General features: G+C 48.0%; 1 protein-coding gene across 2 annotated transcripts in view; it reads right to left on the bottom strand.

The window, feature by feature from the left end:
- Window positions 1–24,014, bottom strand: part of arhgap23a (Rho GTPase activating protein 23a) — a 201,235-nt gene that overhangs the window by 136,449 nt on the left and 40,772 nt on the right. Inside the window, exon 1 of one of the 2 annotated variants that reach the window (XM_034189546.1) lies at window positions 23,182–23,462. The exons of the other annotated variant lie outside the window; for it this stretch is intronic. Within the exon in view, the coding sequence (XP_034045437.1) occupies window positions 23,182–23,235 (54 nt within the window). The 5' untranslated portion in view covers window positions 23,236–23,462. Of the gene's footprint in view, window positions 1–23,181; window positions 23,463–24,014 lie in introns of those variants that run through there. 2 annotated transcript variants of the gene reach the window in all.

A 24,014-nucleotide genomic window follows, 5' to 3' on the forward strand; every position in this document is an offset into this window, starting at 1 on the left:
ACTGAGTACACTAAACATAAAAAAGTCATGTTGCTTTAACAGATGATGACTAAGTACACTAAACATAAAAAAGTCATGTTGGTTTAACATAGGGTAGTTTCATATACATAACAAAAGAAAAGCTTTAAATCAACATAAGAAAGTCATGTTATTTGAGTAAATAAGAATTCAGGATATTGAGCATGACTAAATCATTTTTAGTAAACATAACTTTAATATGTGCAACCGATGTACATATTTTTTCATATACATCGAACATACTTTTTTCAGTGTAAAAGCAACTCCTTCTCAGTGCAAACATATAAAACAATGATACAGGAGGGGAGATACGGTGCCCAGTCTGCGATGTATATACAATTCCAAAAAAATAAATACTATGTATTTGCAAGAAGTCTGAAAATGTGTTTATATATAGTGTCATGTATTGCACATTATTAATTAGATGCTGCATAGTAGTATTGATCATATCAAATCAAATCAATTTTATTTATATAGCGCCAAATCACAACAAACAGTTGCCCCAAGGCACTTTATATTGCAAGGCAAAGCCATACAATTATTACGGAAAAACCCCAACGGTCAAAACGACCCCCTGTGAGCAAGCACTTGGCGACAGGGGGAAGGAAAAACTCCCTTTTAACAGGAAGAAACCTCCAGCAGAACCAGGCTCAGGGAGGGGCAGTCTTCTGCTGGGACTGGTTGGGGCTGAGGGAGAGAATCAGGAAAAAGACATGCTGTGGAGGGGAGCAGAGATCAATCACTAATGATTAAATGCAGAGTGGTGCATACAGAGCAAAAAGAGAAAGAAACACTCAGTGCATCATGGGAACCCCCCAGCAGTCTAAGTCTATAGCAGCATAACTAAGGGATGGTTCAGGGTCACCTGATCCAGCCCTAACTATAAGCTTTAGCAAAAAGGAAAGTTTTAAGCCTAATCTTAAAAGTAGAGAGGGTGTCTGTCTCCCTGATCTGAATTGGGAGCTGGTTCCACAGGAGAGGAGCCTGAAAGCTGAAGGCTCTGCCTCCCATTCTACTCTTAAAAACCCTAGGAACTACAAGTAAGCCTGCAGTCTGAGAGCGAAGCGCTCTATTGGGGTGATATGGTACTATGAGGTCCCTAAGATAAGATGGGACCTGATTATTCAAAACCTTATAAGTAAGAAGAAGAATTTTAAATTCTATTCTAGAATTAACAGGAAGCCAATGAAGAGAAGCCAATATGGGTGAAAAATGCTCTCTCCTTCTAGTCCCTGTCAGTACTCTAGCTGCAGCATTTTTAATTAACTGAAGGCTTTTCAGGGAACCTTTAGGACAACCTGATAATAATGAATTACAATAGTCCAACCAAGAGGAAATAAATGCATGAATTAGTTTTTCAGCATCACTCTGAGACAAGACCTTTCTAATTTTAGAGATATTGCGCAAATGCAAAAAAGCAGTCCTACATATTTGTTTAATATACGCATTGAATGACATATCCTGATCAAAAATGACTCCAAGATTTCTCACAGTATTACTAGAGGTCAGGGTAATGCCATCCAGAGTAAGGATCTGGTTAGACACCATGTTTCTAAGATTTATGGGGCCAAGTACAATAACTTCAGTTTTATCTGAGTTTAAAAGCAGGAAATTAGAGGTCATCCATGTCTTAATGTCAATGCTGTCTAATAATACTGCCTAAGGGAAGCATGTATAAAGTGAATAAAATTGGTCCTAGCACAGAACCTTGTGGAACTCCATAATTAACCTTAGTCTGTGAAGATGATTCCCCATTTACATGAACAAATTGTAATCTATTAGATAAATATGATTCAAATCACTGCAGCACAGTGCCTTTAATACCTATAGCATGCTCTAATCTCTGTAATAAAATTTTATGGTCAACAGTATCAAAAGCAGCACTGAGGTCTAACAGGACAAGCACAGAGATGAGTCCACTGTCTGAGGCCATAAGATCATTTGTAACCTTCACTAATGCTGTTTCTGTACTATGATGAATTCTAAACCCTGACTGAAACTCTTCAAATAGACCATTCCTCTGCAGATGATCAGTTAGCTGTTTTACAACTACCCTTTCAATAATTTTTGAGAGAAAAGGAAGGTTGGAGATTGGCCTATAATTAGCTAAGATAGCTGGGTCAAGTGAGAACTTTTTAAGTAATGGTTTAATTACTGCCACCTTAAAAGCCTGTGGTACATAGCCAACTAATAAAGATAGAGTGATCATATTTAAGACCGAAGCATTAATTAATGGTAGGGCTTCCTTGAGCAGCCTTGTAGGAATGGGGTCTAATAGACATGTTGATGGTTTGGAGGAAGTAACTAATGAAAATAACTCAGACAGAACAATTGGAGAGAAAGAGTCTAACCAAATACCTGCATCACTGAAAGCAGCCAAAGAGAACGATATGTCTTTGGGATGGTTATGAGTAATTTTTTCTCTCATAGTTAAAATTTTATTAGCAAAGAAAGTCATGAAGTCATTACTCATTAAAGTTAAAGGAATACTCGGCTCAATAGAGCTCTGACTCTTTGTCAGCCTGGCTACAGTGCTGAAAAGAAACCTGGGGTTGTTCTTATTTTCTTCAATTAGTGATGAGTAGTAACATGTCCTAGCTTTACGGAGGGCTTTTTATAGAGCAACAGACTCTTTTTCCAGGCTAAGTGAAGATCTTCTAAATTAGTGAGATGCCATTTCCTCTCCAATTTACGGGTTATCTGCTTTAAGCTGTGAGTTTGTGAGTTATACCACAGAGTCAGGCACTTCTGATTTAAGGTTCTCTTTTTCAGAGGAGCTACAGCATCCAAAGTTGTCCTCAAAGAGGATATAAAACTATTGACGAGATAATCTATCTCACTCACAGAGTTTAGGTAGCTACTCTGCCCTGTGTTGGTATATGGCATTGGAGAACATAAAGAAGGAATCATATCCTTAAACCTAGTTACAGCGCTTTCTGAAAGACTTCTACTGTAATGAAACTTATTCCCCACTGCTGGGTAGTCCATCAGAGTAAATGTAAATGTTATTAAGAAATGATCAGACAGAAGGGGGTTTTCAGGGAATACTGTTAAGTCTTCAATATCCATACCATAAGTCAGAACAAGATCTAAGGTATGATTAAAGTGGTGGGTGGACTCATTTACATTTGGAGCAAAGCCAATCGAGTCTAACAATAGATTAAATGCAGTGTTGAGGCTGTCATTCTCAGCATCTGTGTGGATGTTAAAATCGCCCACTATAATTATCTTATCTGAGCTAAGCACTAAGTCAGACAAAAGGTCCGAAAATTCACAGAGAAACTCACAGTAACGACCAGGTGGACGATAGATAACAACAAATAAAACTGTTTTTTGGGACTTCCAATTTGGATGGACAAGACTAAGAGTCAATGTTTCAAATGAATTAAAGCTCTGTCTGGGTTTTTGATTAATTAATAAGCTGGAGTGGAAGATTGCTGCTAATCCTCCCCCTCGGCCCGTGCTCCGAGCGTTCTGGCAGTTAGTGTGACTCGGGGGTGTTGACTCATTTAAACTAACATATTCATCCTGCTGTAACCAGGTTTCTGTAAGGCAGAATAAATCAATATGTTGATCAATTATTATATCATTTACTAACAGGGACTTAGAAGAGAGAGACCTAATGTTTAATAGACCACATTTAACTGTTTTAGTCTGTGGTGGAGTTGAAGGTGCTATATTATTTTTTCTTTTTGAAATTTTATGCTTAAATAGATTTTTACTGGTTATTGGTGGTCTGGGAGTAGGCACCGTCTCTACAGGGATGGGGTAATGAGGGGATGGCAGGGGGAGAGAAACTGCAGAGAGGTGTGTAAGACTACAACTCTGCTTCCTGGTCCCAACCCTGGATAGTCACAGTTTGGAGGGTTTAATAAAATTGGCCAGATTTCTAGAAATGAGAGCTGCTCCATCTAAAGTGGGATGGATGCCGTCTCTCCTAACAAGACCAGGTTTTCCCCAGAAGCTTTGCCAATTATCTATGAAGCCCACCTCATTTATATGTGGATACTGGACAGAGAGAGTTGGGATTAGATGCAGATATTGCACAGTAATGTATTTCACAGTAGGTGGGTAGAGAAAGTCCATTTATGACCATTTCAGTTTAAACTCCTGACTCTGAGTATGGTGTTGAATTAACTCTATCCAACGCAATCTTCAATTATTTACCCAATAAATAAACAAATAAATCAAGCCTATGCTTTTTTAAGAGAAGAATGTTTGGCTATACTCTGTATGCCTCAAGATAATAATAATAATAATAATAATAATAATAATAATAATAATAATAATAATAATAATAATAATAATAATAATAATAATGTTTTGTAAAAATTAAAAAAAAAAGACACAGAAAGGTTAAAAAGGAATTTTCAAAACAGAACCATAAAAACATAAAAAAAAACAAAAAAAAAAAAACAGAAAATCAAAACATCATGAACACACAAAAGGCAAATAATTAAAAAATTAAAATAAAGATACATACAGGAGCACGTGCAAATACCTTGACCTGTGTTGTCACCCAAAATAAACAGATGCAGTGTAGTTATGTTGCATCTCAGGAATCATTTTGGTGTGAAACTTTTTGCAACAAAACATGGCTTTTAGTTTCTAATTTCTTTTACTTTAAAATGTAAAGATTACTTTTCACTGAGGTTGAAGGGCATAATTTTAGAATTTCTAATATAAAAATCCTGATTCATTTATTTTTATTTATTTACTTATTTGATCATAAAATTCAAATGTAAAAGTTTTGTTGTGTGGGCCGCTGAAGAGGAGGTACTGCTGGCCCACCACCACCAGAGGGCGCCCTGCCTGGAGTGCGGGCTCCAGGCACCAGAGGGCGCCGCCGCCTCACGGGAGCAGCCTCGGTGACAGCTGTCACCCATCACCTGAGACAGCTGATGGCAATCATCAGTGGGGTATATCAGCAGGACGGCATCTCCACCTCATTGCCGAGATATCGTTTTTACCGGAGAGGTAACGTATTGACGCTAACAGAGTGTATCTTTTTGGATTGAGCTAGTTATTTGGATTACTGTTCCAACGAGAGGTGGAGGTAACTTTCCTGCAGTTCGGAGTCCTGGGTGCAAACGCGCCCCCATCTGACTGTACTTTGTTTCCTCGCCAGCAGTACCAGGTCCGACACGCGGAGGCAGTGGCCACCTGGGAGTTCGGGACTTGGCGGCTCCAGTATTCCCGGGGTCCTGTGGCGGAGGAAGCCGTGTGGTACCGGTCTTACCTTGGAGAGGCGTCTCCTATCTTCGAGCCTGCCCACACGACACTTTTGTGAATTGACTGTTGTCCATTTCTGTGATTGGTTGTATTCGTTGTGCACATTCACAACAGTAAAGCGTTGTTATTTGACTTACTCCATTGTCCGTTCATTTGCGCCCCCTGTTGTGGGTCCGTGTTCCTACACTTTCCCAACAGGATATCTCGGCCAGCGTCATGGATCCCGAGGGGCGTCAACCGGCTGTTAAACGGCCAATGGAAGAACAAGGCGCACAGGCGTCCGCAGGAGGGGTAATCGGTGAGTTGCAGCGGATCCTCACCGCTTTCACGACTCGGTTAGATTTGATGACCGAGCAGAACGTCCTCCTGAACCGCAGGGTGGAGGCTCTTGCCGCGCAGGTGGAAGCACGCCCTCCGGGCGCCGCTGCGGCTCTCCCTCCCGTAGAACCTGTGCGTAACAACGACATTCCACTGGTCGTTCAACGACCCCTCCCACCTTCCCCTGAAGCATACATAAGCCCCCCAGAGCCGTACGGAGGCTGTGTGGAGACGTGCGCGGATTTTCTGATGCAGTGTTCGCTCGTCTTCGCACAGCGTCCCGTCATGTACGCGACTGACGCTAGCAAAGTAGCTTATGTGATAAATCTGCTTCGTGGTGAGGCACGCGCTTGGGCTACAGCGCTCTGGGAGCAAAGTTCACGGCTCCTTCTGACATATGATGGGTTTGTGAGGGAGCTCAGAACGGTGTTCGATCACCCTAATAGAGGAGAGACCGCTTCAGCCGTGCTGCTGTCAATGAGACAGGGGCGCCGGAGCGCAGCTGCCTATGCAGTCGACTTCCGCATCGCGGCTGCGAGGTCTGGCTGGAATAGCGCTGCCCTCCGCGCCGCCTTCGTAAACGGACTGTCATTGGTCCTCAAGGAGCACCTGGTGGCTAAGGACGAACCGCGGGATTTAGATGGGCTTATCGATCTTGTTATACGTTTAGACAATCGGTTAAATGAGCGCCGTCGGGAACGAGACGAAGGGCGTGGCCAGGCACGCGTCGTCCCTCTCCCTTCCGGTTCCGACCGCGTTCCGCCCTCCCCACGCTCCACGGCCCCTGCACTCCGTGCGGTTGCAGCCCCCCCTGCTGACGAAGCTATGGACACGAGTAGGGCAACATTTAGGGCACCGGTCACACAAAGGAGGCTGGCCCGCGGGGCGTGTTTTGTTTGTGGCTCGATTGAGCATCAAGTAAGGGACTGCCCCGAGCGGTTAAACACCAACGCCCGCCCCTAGAAACTGGGCTAGGGGTGGGCCGAGACGTTCACGTGGGACACACCCACATCGCCACACGACTCCCAGTTACAATCCTTTATGAGGATTTAACCCTGAAGGCCCCAGCACTGGTGGACACGGGCTCAGAAGGGAATTTGCTAGATAGCAAATGGGCTAGGGAGATAGGGCTCCCTCTGGTGGCGCTTACCTCGCCTGTGCAGGTACGGGCGCTAGATGGCTCCCTACTCCCTCCAATCACTCACAAGACACCACCAGTAACTCTGGTGGTGTCGGGGAATCACCGGGAGGAAATCGAGTTTTTCGTGACTCCGGCCACCTCCCGTGTGATTTTAGGTTTTCCCTGGATGTTGAAACACAATCCCCAGATCGATTGGCCGTCCGGGGTAGTGGTTCAGTGGAGCGAGACCTGCCATCGGGTATGTTTAGGTTCCTCGGTTCCTCCCGGTTCCCAGGCCAGGGAGGAGGTCAGAGGCCCGCCCAATCTAGGGACGGTGCCGGTGCAGTACCATGACCTTGCGGAGGTGTTCAGCAAGGATCTGGCACGCACCCTTCCCCCGCACCGCCCGTATGATTGTGCCATTGATTTGGTTCCAGGCGTTGAGTTCCCGTCCAGTAGGCTGTACAACCTCTCACGACCTGAACGCGAATCAATGGAGACCTACATCCGGGACTCTTTGGCTGCCGGGTTGATCCGGAATTCCACCTCCCCGATGGGTGCGGGTTTCTTTTTTGTGGGGAAAAAGGATGGCGGATTACGTCCATGCATCGATTACAGGGGGCTGAACGAAATCACAGTTCGCAACCGATGCCCCTTACCCTTGTTGGATTCGGTGTTCACGCCCCTGCATGGAGCCAAGATATTCACCAAGCTTGATCTTAGGAATGCGTATCACCTGGTTCGGATCCGGAAGGGAGACGAGTGGAAGACGGCATTTAACACCCCGTTAGGTCATTTTGAGTACCTGGTCATGCCGTTCGGTCTTACAAATGCTCCCGCGACGTTCCAAGCGTTGGTTAATGATGTCTTGCGGGACTTCCTGCACGATTCGTCTTCGTGTATTAGACGACATACTCATCTTTTCTCCGGATCCTGAGACCCATGTCCGACATGTACGTCAGGTCCTGCAGCGGTTATTGGAGAACCGGCTGTTTGTTAAGGGCGAGAAGTGTGAGTTTCACCGCACCTCTTTGTCCTTCCTGGGGTTCATCATCTCCCCCAACTCCGTCGCTCCTGATCCGACCAAGGTTGCAGCGGTGAGAGACTGGCCCCAACCCACAAGCCGTAGGAAGCTGCAACAGTTCCTCGGCTTTGCGAATTTCTACAGGAGGTTCATTAAGGGCTACAGTCAGGTTGTTAGCCCCCTGACAGCCCTGACCTCACCAAAAGTCCCCTTCACCTGGTCGGATCGTTGCGGTGCCGCGTTCAAGGAGTTGAAACGGCGCTTCTCGTCTGCACCCGTTCTGGTGTAGCCTGATCCTAGTCGCCAGTTAGTGGTTGAAGTGGACGCCTCGGACTCAGGGATAGGAGCTGTGCTGTCCCAGAGTGGGAAGACCGATAAGGTCCTTCACCCGTGTGCCTATTTTTCCCGCAGGTTGACCCCGGCTGAACGGAACTATGACGTCGGCAACCGAGAACTCCTTGCAGTGAAAGAGGCTCTTGAAGAGTGGAGACATCTGTTGGAGGGAACGTCCGTGCCATTCACAGTTTTCACTGACCACCGGAACCTGGAATATATCAGGACCGCCAAGTGGCTGAATCCCAGGCAAGCCCGCTGGTCACTGTTCTTCGGCCGTTTTGACTTCCGCATCACCTACCGGCCCGGGACCAAGAACCAGAAATCGGATGCCTTGTCCCGGGTACACGAAGACGAGGTCAAAACGGAGTTGTCGGATCCACCGGCACCCATCATCCCGGAGTCCACTATCGTGGCCACCCTCACCTGGGATGTAGAGAGAACCGTCCGGGAGGCCCTGGCACGAAGCCCGGACCCCGGGACTGGACCAAAGAACAGACTTTACGTCCCACCAGAGGCAAGGGCTGCAGTCCTGGACTTCTGTCACGGCTCTAAGCTCTCCTGTCATCCAGGGGTGCGAAGAACCGTGGCAGTTGTCCGGCAGCGCTTCTGGTGGGCCTCCCTGGAGGCCGACGTCCGGGACTATATCCAGGCCTGTACCACCTGCGCCAGGGGCAAGGCCGACCATCGCAAGGCTCCGGGACTGCTACAGCCGCTGCCCGTGCCTCATCGCCCCTGGTCCCACATCGGCCTGGATTTTGTCACGGGCCTCCCGCCATCCCAGGGAATCACCGTCATCCTCACGATAGTGGACCGATTCTCCAAGTCGGCCCACTTCGTGGCCCTCCCGAAGCTCCCAACGGCCCAGGAGACAGCGGACCTCCTGGTCCACCACGTCGTCCGCCTGCATGGAATACCATCAGACATCGTCTCCGATCGCGGCCCCCAGTTCTCCTCGCATGTCTGGAGGAGCTTTTGCCGGGAACTGGGGGCCACGGTCAGTCTCTCATCCGGGTATCACCCCCAGACCAACGGGCAAGCAGAGCGGGCCAATCAAGAAATGGAGCAAACGCTACGTTGTGTGACAGCCGCGCACCCGGCGGCCTGGAGTACTCATCTGGCCTGGATCGAGTACGCCCACAACAGTCAAGTGTCATCAGCCACCGGCCTCTCCCCCTTTGAGGTGTGTTTGGGGTATCAGCCCCCATTATTCCCGGTGGTTGAGGGAGAGGTCGGTGTGCCCTCGGTCCAGGCCCACCTGCGGAAGTGCCGTCGGGTGTGGCGTGCCGCCCGTTCTGCTTTGTTGAGGGCCCGGATGAGGGCGAAGACCCATGCAGACCGGCGGTAGACCCCGGCCCCTACGTATCGCCCCGGGCAGGAAGTGTGGTTGTCCACCAAGGACATTCCACTGCAAGTGGCCTCCCCAAAACTGCAAGACAGGTACATAGGTCCGTTTAAGATTCTCAAGGTCATCAATCCCGCCGCAGTGAGGCTTCGGCTTCCAGCCTCACTGCGGATCCATCCAGTATTCCATGTGTCAAAAATCAAGCCCCATCACACCTCGCCCCTCTGTACACCCGGTCCGGCGCCACCTCCTGCCCGGATCATCGATGGCGAGCCGGCTTGGACAGTGCGCCGGTTGTTGGACGTCCGACGGATGGGCCGGGGCTTTCAATATCTGGTGGACTGGGAGGGGTACGGCCCTGAAGAACGCTCCTGGGTGAAGAGGAGCTTCATCCTGGACCCGGCCCTCCTGGCCGACTTCTACCGTCGCCACCCGGACAAGCCCGGTCGGGCGCCAGGAGGCGCCCGTTGAGGGGGGGGTCCTGTTGTGTGGGCCGCTGAAGAGGAGGTACTGCTGGCCCACCACCACCAGAGGGCACCCTGCCTGGAGTGCGGGCTCCAGGCACCAGAGGGCGCCGCCGCCTCACGGGAGCAGCCTCGGTGACAGCTGTCACCCATCACCTGAGACAGCTGATGGCAATCATCAGTGGGGTATATCAGCAGGACGGCATCTCCACCTCATTGCCGAGATATCGTTTTTACCGGAGAGGTAACGTATTGACGCTAACAGAGTGTATCTTTTTGGATTGAGCTAGTTATTTGGATTACTGTTCCAACGAGAGGTGGAGGTAACTTTCCTGCTGTTCGGAGTCCTGGGTGCAAACGCGCCCCCATCTGACTGTACTTTGTTTCCTCGCCAGCAGTACCAGGTCCGACACGCGGAGGCAGTGGCCACCTGGGAGTTCGGGACTTGGCGGCTCCAGTATTCCCGGGGTCCTGTGGTGGAGGAAGCCGTGTGGTACCGGTCTTACCTTGGAGAGGCGTCTCCTATCTTCGAGCCTGCCCACACGACACTTTTGTGAATTGACTGTTGTCCATTTCTGTGATTGGTTGTATTCGTTGTGCACATTCACAACAGTAAAGCGTTGTTATTTGACTTACTCCATTGTCCGTTCATTTGCGCCCCCTGTTGTGGGTCCGTGTTCCTACACTTTCCCAACAAGTTTACGGGTGCACAAACTGTTTCTAGAGGCTGTAATACAAGAGCTCGACAGAAACTGAACAGTTTGGCATTGACAAAACAACAAGAAAATTAAATCATCAACAGATCTCCGATGTGTTGTGTGGGCCGCCAGAAGAGGAGGTACTGCTGGCCCACCACCAGAGGGCACCCTGCCTGAAGTGCGGGCTTCAGGCACGAGGGGGCGCTGCTGCCTTACAGGAACAGCCGAGGTGACAGCTGTCACTCATCAACTATGACAGCTGTCACCGATCATCTGCACTTCACCCCGGATAAAAGCAGGATGACACCTCCACCACGTCGCCGAGATATCGTGCTTCTTGGAGGTAACTTTCTCTGCCTGCGTATTGTACTAATTGATTTCAAGAGCTACTTTGTTGCAGCTGTCTACCCAGAGGACCGGCGTGGGCCGCGACTGTTTCGTTCTACGTCCCACCAGATAAGTGGTTCGGTGGCGGTGGAAATCGTGTGGTTCTGGTTCATCTCCAGACGGACGTCTCCTATCGTCGAGCCTGCCCACACGACACCTTTATCCATTGACTTGTATTTATTCTATAATCTGCTGTGTGTGGTTGTGACATTCACAACAGTAAAGTGTTCAAATTTAACTCCCTCTATTGTCCGTTCATTTGCGCCCCCTGTTGTGGGTCCGTGTCACTACACTTTCCAAACAGGATATCTCGGCCAGCGTCATGGACTCCGAGGGGCGTCACCCAGCAATTGAACGACCAATGGGAGAGCAGGGTGCACAGGCGTCTGCAGGAGGCGTGATTGGTGAGTTGCAGCACATCCTCACTGCCTTTACGGCTCGGTTGGATCAGATGACCGAGCAAAACATCCTCCTGAACCGCAGGGTGGAGGCTCTCTCCGCACAGGTGGCAGCGAGCGTTCAGGGCGCTGCTGCAGCTCCTCCTCCTGCCGACCCTGTGCAAGATATGAATGTTCCAGTGGTCGTTCAACAACCCCTCCCACCATCCCCTGAAGCATACATAAGCCCCCCAGAGCCGTACGGAGGTTGTGTGGAGACGGGCGCGGACTTTCTCATGCAGTGTTCGCTCGTCTTTACACAACGTCCCATCATGTACGCGTCTGATGCTAGTAAAGTAGCTTATGTAATTAATCTGCTTCCAGGAGAGGCACGCGCTTGGGCTACGGCGCTTTGGGAGCAAAATTCACGGCTCCTTCATACGTATACTGGGTTTGTGAGGGAGTTCAGAACAGTGTTTGATCACCCTAACAGAGGAGAGACCGCTTCAACAGTGCTGCTGTCAATGCGACAGGGGCGCCGGCGCGCAGCCGAATATGCAGTCGACTTCCGCATCGCGGCTGCGAAGTCCGGCTGGAATAACGTTGCGCTCCGCGCCGCCTTTGTAAACGGACTGTCGTCGGTCCTGAAGGAGCACCTGGTAGCTAAGGAAGAACCGCGGGATTTAGATGGGCTTATCGATCTCGTTATACGGTTAGACAATCGGTTGGAGGAACGCCGTCGGGAGCGAGGCGAAGGATGTGGCCGGGCATGCGCCGTCCCTCTCCCTTCCGGGTTCAAAAAGGTTCCACCCTCCCCACGCTCCACAGCCGCAGCGCTCCGTGGGGCAACAGCTCCCCCTGCTGACGTTGCTAGGGAAACGCACAGGGCCAAAATGAGAACAGCTGACAGAATGAGGAGGCTGGTCCACGGGGAGTGTTTTCTCTGCAGCTCAAAAGAGCACATACAGAAAAACTGCCCCAAACGGCCAAAACGACAACACCCGCCCTTAGAGACTGGGCCAAGGGGGGGTCATAGCATTCACGTGGGACACACACATATCGCCACACGACTCCCAGTCACAATCCTGAGCGGGGAATTAACCCTTCAAGCCCCAGCACTGGTGAACACGGGGTCCGAAGGGAATCTGCTAGACAGCAGATGGGCAAGGGAGGTAGGGCTCCCTCTGGTGGCGCTTCCTTCGCCATTGCAGGTGCGGGCACTAGATGGCACCCTTCTCCCTTTAATCATGCACAAGACACCACCTGTAACTCTGGTGGTGTCTGGGAATCATCGGGAGGAGATCGAGTTTTTTGTGACTCCTTCTACCTCCCGCGTGATTTTGGACTTCCCGTGGATGCTAAAACACAATCCCCGGATTGATTGGCCGTCCGGGGTGGTGGTACAGTGGAGCGAGACCTGCCATCGGGTGTGTTTAGGATCCTCGGTCCCACCCGGTTCCCAGGCTAAGGAGCAGGCCAAAGTCCCTCCCAATCTGTCGGCGGTGCCGGTTGAGTACCACGATCCTGCTGACGTTTTCAGCAAGGATCGGGCACTCACCCTTCCCCCGCACCGTCCGTACGATTGCGCCATCGATTTGATTCCAGGCGTGGAGTTCCCGTCCAGCAGGCTGTACAACCTCTCACGACCTGAGCGCGAATCGATGGAGACCTACATCCGGGACTCCTTAGCTGCCGGGCTGATCCGGAACTCCACCTCCCCAATGGGAGCAGGTTTCTTTTTTGTGGGCAAGAAAGATGGCGGTCTTCGTCCATGCATTGATTATCGGGGGCTGAACGAGATCACGGTTCGCAACCGATACCCGTTGCCTTTGTTGGATTCGGTGTTCACCCCCCTGCATGGAGCCAAAATATTCACAAAGCTGGATCTTAGGAACACATATCACCTAGTTCGGGTCCGGAAGGGAGACGAGTGGAAGACAGCATTCAACACCCCGTTAGGTCATTTTGAGTACCTGGTCATGCCGTTCGGCCTCACTAACGCCCCCGCGACGTTCCAAGCTTTGGTAAATGACGTCTTGCGGGACTTCCTGCATCGATTCGTCTTCGTGTATCTGGACGATATACTCATTTTTTCTCCGGACCCTGAGACTCATGTACGGCATGTACGTCAGGTCCTGCAGCGGTTGTTGGAGAACCGGCTGTTTGTGAAGGGCGAGAAGTGTGAGTTTCACCGCACCTCTTTGTCCTTCCTGGGGTTTATCATCTCCTCCAACTCCGTCGCCCCGGATCCGGCCAAGGTCGCGGCGGTGAGAGACTGGCCCCAACCTACGAGCCGGAGGAAGCTGCAACAGTTCCTCGGCGTCGCAAATTTTTACAGGAGGTTCATCAAGGGGTATAGTCAGGTAGTTAGCCCCCTGGCAGCCCTGACCTCACCAAAAGTTCCCTTCACCTGGTCGGATCGGTGCGATGCCGCGTTCAGGGAGTTGAAACAGCGCTTCTCGACTGCACCCGTCTTGGTGCAGCCCGATCCCAGTCGCCAGTTTGTGGTTGAAGTGGACGCCTCTGACTCAGGGATAGGAGCCGTGCTATCCCAGAGCGGAGAGACCGATAAGGTTCTTCACCCGTGTGCCTATTTCTCCCGCAGGTTGACCCCAGCAGAGCGGAACTATGACGTGAGCAATCGAGAACTCTTAGCAGTGAAAGTGGCTCTTGAGGAGTGGAGACACCTGCTGGAGGGAGCGTCAGTGCCTTTCACGGTTTTTACTGACCACCGGAACCTGGAGTATATCAGGACCGCCAGGCGACTGAACCCCAGGCAAGCCCGCTGGTCACTGTTCTTCGGCCGTTTTGACTTCCGGATCACCTACCGCCCCGGGACCAAAAACCAGAGGTCGGATGCCTTGTCCCAGGTGCATGAACACGAAGTCAAGACTGAGCTGTCGGATCCACCGGAACCCATCGTACCGGAGTCCACTATCGTAGCCACCCTTACCTGGGATGTGGAGAAGACCGTCCGGGAGGCCCTGGCACGGAGCCCGGATCACGGAACAGGGCCGAAGAATAGACTATACGTCCCACCAGAAGCCAGGGCTGCCGTCCTGGACTTCTGTCACGGGTCCAAGCTCTCCTGCCACCCAGGGGTGCGTAGGACCGTGGCAGTGGTCCGGCAGTGCTTCTGGTGGGCGTCCCTGGAGGCTGACGTCTGGGCTTACATCCAGGCCTGCACCACCTGCGCCAGGGGCAAGGCGGACCACCAAAAGGCACAGGGACTCCTTCAGCCGCTTCCTGTGCCTCATCGCCCCTGGTCCCACATCGGTCTGGATTTCGTCACGGGCCTCCCGCCGTCCCGGGGTCACACCACCATCCTCACGATAGTGGACCGGTTCTCCAAGGCGGCCCACTTCGTGGCCCTCCCGAAGCTCCCGTCGGCCCAGGAGACAGCGGATCTCCTGGTCCACCATGTCGTACGTCTGCATGGGATACCAACAGACATCGTCTCAGATCGTGGTCCCCAGTTTTCCTCGCATGTTTGGAAGAGTTTCTGCCGGGAGCTGGGGGCCACCGTGAGCCTCTCGTCTGGGTATCACCCTCACACCAACGGACAGGCTGAACGGGCTAATCAAGAGCTGGAGCAGGCCCTGCGATGTACTACATCCGCACACCCGACGGCTTGGAGTGAACACCTGGCCTGGATCGAGTATGCGCATAACAGCCAAGTGTCCTCTGCCACCGGCCTCTCCCCGTTCGAGGTGTGTCTGGGGTACCAGCCCCCTTTGTTTCCTGTGGTGGAGGGAGAGGTCGGTGTACCCTCGGTCCAGGCCCACCTGCGGAGATGCCATCGGGTGTGGCGCACCGCCCGTTCGGCCTTGTTGAGGGCCCGGACGAGGGCAAAGTCCCATACAGACCGTCGACGGTCCCCGGCTCCCGCATATCAGCCCGGGCAGGAGGTATGGTTATCCACACGGGACATACCTCTCCAGGTGGCTTCCCCCAAACTAAAGGACCGATACATAGGGCCCTTCCGGATCCTCAAGGTCCTCAGTTCCGCCGCAGTGAGGCTCCAACTCCCGGCCTCACTGCGGATCCATCCAGTCTTTCACGTGTCAAGGTTGAAACCATATCACACCTCACCCCTCTGTACACCCGGTCCGGCGCCGCCTCCTGCCCGTATCATCGATGGGGAGCCAGCTTGGACAGTACGCCAGCTCCTGGATGTCCGTCGAATGGGCCGGGGTTTCCAATATTTGGTGGACTGGGAGGGGTATGGACCCGAAGAACGCTCCTGGGTGAAGAGGAGCTTCATCCTGGACCCGGCCCTCCTGGCCGATTTCTACCATCGCCACCCGGACAAGCCTGGTCGGGCGCCAGGAGGCGCCCGTTGAGGGGGGGTCCTGTTGTGTGGGGTGCCAGAAGAGGAGGTACTGCTGGCCCACCACCAGAGGGGGCCCTGCCTGAAGTGCAGGCTTCAGGCACGAGGGGGCGCTGCCGCCTTACAGGAACAGCCGAGGTGACAGCTGTCACTCATCAACTATGACAGCTGTCACCGATCATCTGCACTTCACCCCAGATAAAAGCAGGATGACACCTCCACCACGTCACCGAGATATCGTGCTTCTTGGAGGTAACTTTCTCTGCCTGCGTATTGTACTAATTGATTTCAAGAGCTACTTTGTTGCAGCTGTCTACCCAGAGGACCGGCGTGGGCCGCGACTGTTTCGTTCTATGTCCCACCAGATAAGTGGTACTCAGACGCTGCACGAGTGTGTGTTAGAGGTGGAGGTGGAATTCCCACCGTTGTTGTTACGGGGTGTACACACACCCACACTTGACTGTCTTTGCTCTTCGCCAGCAGTACCAGATCCGACACGCTGAGACAGTGGCCACCTGGGGAATTCGGGACCTGGCGGCTCCAGTATTCTTCGGGTTCGGTGGCGGTGGAAATCATGTGGTTCCGGTTCATCTCCAGACGGACGTCTCCTATCGTCGAGCCTGCCCACACGACACCTTTATCCATTGACTTGTATTTATTCTATAATCTGCTGTGTGTGGTTGTGACATTCACAACAGTAAAGTGTTCAAATTTAACTCCCTCTATTGTCCGTTCATTTGCGCCCCCTGTTGTGGGTCCGTGTCACTACACTTTCCCAACACGATGATTGAGATAAGAACAGAATTTGGGTTTAAATTACTCAAAGATCTCAATTTAACAATGAATGAATGAATAAGTTTTATTCAGCATGCACATAAACAGAATACCAACATAAGAATCTCTTACTAACAAAACAAATGCAAAAAACAGAAGAAAATACAACAATAAATCAAATGTTTTCCCAACTGGGTGTGGCCGAAAGGGTGTGGGCTGAAGCAAAAGCTTATAAATGCCCACCCCCTGCACCAGTTACTATACACATTTAAATACCCTCAGAACAAGGTACCAATCAGAAAAATAATATAACTGAACAGAACAAAGCAATCAGTAATATAATGTGCAAATTGTTTTTATAAAGTCTTTTGACACCTACCAATGTACCAGATGATTTAATAATCAGAACAATTATTCCAGACAATCACACTCAAACATCTCTTTCAACCTATGGTGATGTAACACAGAAGGGAAATGGTTTTATGTGTTGGGAGTAATGTAACATGAAAATCAAGACCATAAAACACGTCCAAAAACCACTGGAAAATTTAGCCTAGTTAGTAAACAGTTGTGAATCTGGTGTCAATCAAATTCAGCACTCGGCAGGCAATTTTCTTCATCCATCAATCACTTCCTCTAAATACACAATAATTATCACAGTAATTATATTCACAGCCATTTGCAATAAATAAATAACTGAATTATTTATAGTCAGTTATGGCTCTGAGAGAGAAAATCCCGTTGATTTGCCTGACCAACCATGCAAAAGAGATCAATGAAGATGCATTAGCAACGGAACCACACCTGCTTTGCAGAGCAGTACTACATCTGCTGCTCCACCCTGCCACAGAAAACAAGGTCAGTGATGACTGATGTCCTTCGCAAACCCATGCACGCACGGCACTATGTTTGCACAGCATCAAGGACTTCCTCATGCAAACATGAGAGGTAGACCAAATCCAAACACTCCATTGAACTAGCGCTTCGAAACTCAGTCTGAATGCAAAGAAATAAATCCAATGTGAACACGTGATGTTTGTGCACCTGTTTAAGTCTGACTGTGTGATTTAAGCATGCTGGAGTGTCTATTTATTTGAGGCTACTTGTGTTTGACTATGCGTACATGAGTGGTGAGGGTCTACCAACATGCACGCTCTGCAGGTTAATAATTATGGATGAGGGGGGTGGGTAGCTGTGCGGTGGGGGGTGGGGTGGGGGGCTGTATGAAGGATAAGAGAGAAAGTTTGATGATATTAATGAACTGCACACTGCAAAACATGAAGTTGCATTAATATGTAATGCAGCAAAAGTGTGAGTGTTTTTAGTTTTTGTGGTGTGATGTAGTTCTAAATAAAATAAGATCTTTGCCCAGGATTTTTTTGTTGAGAAAGACTTCAACTGATAGTTCCAAAGCAGACAGGATTCAAGCATGAAGTGCCTTGGGAAGAGCTGGAATCGCCCTGATTCAGGTGAAACTTGTCAAACTACACTGAACAAAATATAAATGCAGCACTTTTGTTTTTCTCCCATTTTTCTTGAGCTGAACTCAAAGTTCTAAAGCATTTTGTATATACACGAAAGACCTGTTTCTCTTAAATATTGTTCACAAATCTGTCTAAATCTGTGTCAGTGACCACTTCTCCTTTGACAAGATAATCCATCCCAACTCATGGGTGTGGCATATCAAGATGCTGATTAGACAGCATGATTATTGCACAGGTGTGCCTTAGGCTGGCCACAATAAAAGGTCACTATGAAATGTGCAGTCTTGCTTTATTGGGAGGGGGTCAGAAAACCAGTCAGTACCTGGTGTGACCACCATTTTCCTCATGTAGTGCAACACAACCCCTTCGCAAAGAGTTGATCAGCAGCCAGACGCCAATGAATGTGAGCGTTTGCCCACTCAAATCAGTTACGACAATAAACTGCAGTCAGGTCGAGACCCCGATGAGGTGAACTTCTCTGAGATGGTTTCTGACCATTTGTGCAGAAATCCTTTGGTTCCGCAAACCGATTGTTGCAGCAGCTGTCTGGGTGGCTGGTCTCAGATGATCTTGGAGGTGAACATGCTGGATGTGGAGGTCCAGGACTGGTGTGGTTACACGTGGTTTACAGTTGTGAGGCCGGTTGGATGTACTGTTAAATTCTCTGAAACGCTTTTGGAGACAGCTTATGGTAGAGAAATGAATATTCAATTCATGGGCAACAGCTCTGGTTGACATTCCTGCAGTCAGCATGCCAACTGCAATCTCCTTCAAAACTTGCGACATCTGGTGCTTTGTGCTGTGTGATAAAACTGATCATTTCAGAGTGGCCTTTTACGGTGGCCAGCCTAAGGCACACCTGTGCAATAATCATGCTGTCTAATCAGCATCTTAATATGCCACACATGTGAGTTGGGATGGATTATCTCGGCAAAGGAGAAGTGCTCACTAGTCAACATTGTCTTGTAGTTTAGTCGACATAGAAGAAGTTCAACTCCGTATGCACATGCTCCATGCCTCCTTCTTCTTAATTTTTTTCTGTGAGTGCTACAGTGCCACACACTGGGCTGGCATATATGCTACAGGGTTTTCAGTGGTTTCATATGTATGCGGATATTTCCTGAAACAGTGCCATGTTTATGGAACACTTTCTGAAAACAACAAAGAAAAAGATCATATCCGTTTCCATGTGGACAAGGCCCCAGTTGCCGTGGTCCTCATGGTCCCATTGCCAAAATGTCATAGCGGATGTTCTCTCATGATGCAAGTGATACTCCTCAGTGAGGCTCCCTAAGTACCCGTTAAACAACCTTCTCACCAGGTAAGTGTTAAGTTTTTACAGCAGAGTTTGGCACAAAAATTCCAAAGTTACAGCAGAACTGATTTTGATCAGCACGGTTTGCTTAACTTACTGCTACAAAAAGAGGGTGCACGAGGTATATGTCTTGGACACAAACGGAAAATCACTATAAAATCTGTTATGTAGTTAAGAATTATTATTAAATACAGCAGAACAGAGACAGACACCAGATGCATTGTGCAAAAATGGACATCAGTAGTAGTTCCAACAGTCACCATGAATTCTCTGCACTACAGCGTTGGCTGTGTTATGTGGTAACACCATCTGCTAATGATCACAGAAATGCCTTCCCCTGCAGCATTACACAGCTTTTTTCACTTAACAGTGCTTGGCCCAGGAACTGATCCTAGACCAGCTTGGCTGCTGTGGTCTGAGGTCTGCAACCTTTCTGAAGTGGTCGTCCTGGATCAGTAGACTATTTCAGAAAGAGGCAGTTTGTGGGTCAACTGTGTTGAAAGCATGGGTCTGAAGTTTGAGTCTTAAAAGTGACTGTCACGAGTGATCCCAGGGATATTTCCATTTACCGAATCAGGAGCACGAGCGAGGAAAAAGGAGGCACGGAAAGGTTGAGGAAAGGAAGAGGATCAGCAAAAAATAAAAGATTCCATCATCAATATTGTCAGCATCACATCTGGACACAAACATTTAAGAAACCTTAAAATACAGCACAAGGATGCAGCGTGTCAAAGAACACAAACACACAGATGCAAAACAGGCCATGGAAGGACACACAAGGAACCTAACATTGACTGACTCGGCTCATGAGCTTCATAACAGTGCTCTCATGTTTCCCATCATCAATACACTCTGCCGGTGCAGCACTTAGGGATGAAGAAGCACCTGATGTCGGCCCCGCCCTACCGCACACAAGCTCCATGCAAACACAACTCCATTGATCTGCACGACATGATCACAGCCCGCTGCCTGCAAACAAGACACAACTAGTCCCGCTAGACATCAGCAGAACCGCCTCTAGCATACAGACTCTTTCATTCTCTCCGTGGCGACACGTGGCTGCAGACTGACATTGTTTTATTGGCTGACACGTGTGGGGTCAAAAGTCAGGAATGAAAAAAGTGAGATGAGTTGAGGTCGGCAGCATGGAGGACCTTCTGCGCAGAGAGGCACGTGCAAAAAAGAGTGCAAGGTTATCAGACACTTTACGTGGAGTTTTACGAGTGTGTGCTGAAGATGAGAGCTTTATGGGGGATGCACAACGGTTGCTACACATTTACCACAAAGGGCCTGATCGTTTCCCTGCAACACTCCAAGTAACAGGCATGGAAATAAAAAGATAAAAGTGAATTCAATGCATCTGAAGAGAGAAGCAGAGGTTATTTTAAGGTACGACCACAGAGGAGGAAACATCATTCATCGCTGGAGGGGATAAACTTCACCACAAGAAAGACACAGAAGCTCCATCGGGGAAAAAAGAAAACAAAACGAGCCAAAGATAGACGGACAATTCACGAAACACAAAGCAGTAACTCCTAATTACAAAGAGAGTTACTGTGAGAATCAGCAAAATAAACAGAGTGACAACAGAGGCTGATAAGCCCAGAGAGGGCCTGAAACACACCGCAAGGACCTCACAACCCTGTAAAATATCTGTCTCACACACACGACTCCAAATTCACAGACTAATGTTCAACTTTTTTAAATAAACATGACAAAGACCAAAACAGAATCTCTGAGTAAATCAAAGCCCGTCCTAAAAGCAACATGCCAACTTTCAACCACAAGGCCACGCCCACAAAATACACATATATCACATGGTACACTAGATGACCAATCAGGGTGAATGTAAATATTCCAGCAAAGCAAAACAACTGTATTTTGTCCTTCATACAAGATTAAACACCAGAAATATTTTTGGTTCAGCTCACAGCAAAAAAAAAAACAAAAAAAAAAACCTACAGTGTTAAAAATCTCAGTCAAGTATTTCAAACTTGACTTTAACTCTTAAAGTGTTACTGGAAGACTTTAAGTTGATAATATCAGCATTGATGTAGCTGTCTTCAAGCAGAATTTTAACTCTCAGAAAGTGTTCGGAATAACTAAGAGCTGAGTGAAAAATAAGAACATGAGTTCTTGCGACATGCAGTTTCAAAAATATTGTTTTCCTTGTAACCAGAAGGTTGTGGGTTCAAACCCAACCTGAGGTCTTTGTCTGTGCTATTCCTAGAAACACACTGTTAGACATTTAAATCTGAAGAATTAAAGTAGGCTCTGAAGTGTTGAAAATACAATTTCATGTCACTGTGACTGCTAGGTAATAAACATTATTAAAGAATTGATATTTTTAACAGTACCAAAAATGTAACTTTAACTTTCGATTATATAAACTCTGGAATTATTACAACAGCGAGTGAAAATGCAAAGAAATTTCAACCACTACTGTGATATTTATTGTAATATTGGGTGAAAAATGTGCGCATGCACGCCTGTTATTGTCATAATTGCAACAATAAAGTGCGCAAATGCACTGTTACCTCAACTGCTATTGTAATAAATGTTTGAAATTTCACCCGCACTTCTTTCCACTGGCACAGCAGTCTGTCTATAGATTCTTCATCACATAATTGTCACTTTCTTTATAATTACAAGTATATTGCCCATAAGGGCAATGGACACAACTGCAAGCTGATTTTTGGCTGCCAGCCCATCTTATTTTCACCAAAAATTAACTTATTTGAGCAGGTTTTGGATGATGTGAGCATTTCAAAGCTTCTGGTACATTTCCTACTTCAAACCTGAAATTCAGTAAAAAAAAATAATAATAATAATTAAATAAATAAAAGTGAAAAAAGGCATTTATAAATGTCAAAAATGCATGATTTTTTTTTTTTTTTGGCAGGCAGAGCTTTGACCTCCCACTATTAATGTATAAAAATTTTGATTTGTGCATTTTACAGTTCTTGAGTTTTAGGGCGCAGAAAGTTTTGCTGTAAGGACAGACAGATAAAAGGACAGAAATTTCTTTTGACAAGCACAACTTACAGTTATGAATTAATAGGGCAACCTACGGTAACAGAATTACAATGACAGCAAAATGTTGCCATATTTGAGCTAACCACTAAAGGTTTGCTCTGAGTTAACCAATATGTTTGCTATTACAATAACTATTACAATAATAGTTGAGATTCATAGCAAATTTGGGCTGCTATTGCAAAAATGATTAAGAAAGTGAGCGTTATCTAAGAATCTATAGACAGACATAATGATATTAATAACATTTATTGCATTAGTGGTTGAGTTAGTTGTGCATTTAAGGCTTGATGTACTGTAATCACGAGTGCAATAGTATACAAATAATGAATGTTTCTTCATTCGTGCAATGGTAAGAATATTTCATGAGGTGAAAGATGGAATTTTACAGGTGAAAATTCCATCTTTCATCTGTAAAATGTAATGAAATGGAGCGAAATGGAGCCTAGAATTACGATACATTTCGTTACATGCACTCAATTACGATAAAACAAACTTTATATCATAGATTACTCATATAATAAAATATGCTTAACCCAAAATTGATTCCACAGTAGCAGCACATTTGATCCCATTTTGCACATTATCACAGATCATCACGCATTTCATGAAATTAACGTTTATTGATCCCATTTCATGATTATTTACGCCCATTTCGTAATAATCAGTCCCCATTTTGTATTCCATTTTGTCCATTTCGTATTTTAGTATAGCCGTCAGTCCACAATTATGCAACCACCTACACAAGACCCACCAAGTCAGAAACCCTGGAGCCGCCCCTGGGAGCAGCTTTTGTGTAGTACTTTTCTGCAGACTACAACACCACGATAGTCTGCACACAGTAGCTGTGTAAACTGGTGTTAATCCTCTTAGGAAATCACGCTCTCTGACCAGCCCTGCAGCACCAAAGTGCTGCTGTGACTACTTACGTGGTTCTCCGAGTAGGGTGGTATTCCAACAAGGCAGAAAGCAACTCCATTCATTGGACAGCGCGCACCGTTCAGCCGCAGCAAGGAGCAACACGCGCACACGTCCCGCGGAGGTCTGTGAGCAGCACCGCCGCGGCCAAGCTAACTTTATACGGCCGCCACTTATCCGGCTTCCTTCCTCCTTAGAAAAAAAATTAATAAATAAATACATAAGCCCACTCTGTTCCCGTTGTTTCGGGACGTTCAGCTCGACCCCTCTCCTCCTTCTCCTTCTTCTCCTCCTCTTCTTCCGCCAGACCGCATCAGATGTATAACAAATGCGGCTCGCGCTGCCTGGAAACGTCAAGTCACCCGCCCCATACGGGAACAACGGGTGACTCAGCCTTCAAAATAAAACCCGGAAAAGGTGCACAAAGGTGAGCTTTAATGACATGACAAATACTTTTTTTTTTCCAAGTGTACATTGGGGGGGGAAACAGTTGTGTGATTTTGTGAATTGTCTTGATTTCAATGATCAAAATGTGGAACTGACATTTTTAATCAATATCTTACATCAGGAAAATATGTTAATTCGACCAGTGGTGGCGCCAGGAAATTTTTGTTGGGGGGCTGGGGTAAAAGTTGGAGGGGCTCCACAAAATGTCGTTGAAATGAATAATATATAGTAAATTGCTTTATAAATACCAAGGTATATGTTTTAGTCACCCATGCTCCTCTAAAATGTGGTATCAATGCACACGCATCACTTAGAATCACCTGCTTTGTGATCCACAGACACAAATTTCTGATTTATAACTTGTGTGTCGGTTTTTACAAATAAATGTTTATTTGCA

Source organism: Thalassophryne amazonica, chromosome 16 (assembly GCF_902500255.1).
Source record: "Thalassophryne amazonica chromosome 16, fThaAma1.1, whole genome shotgun sequence".
Lineage (NCBI taxonomy): Eukaryota > Metazoa > Chordata > Actinopteri > Batrachoidiformes > Batrachoididae > Thalassophryne > Thalassophryne amazonica.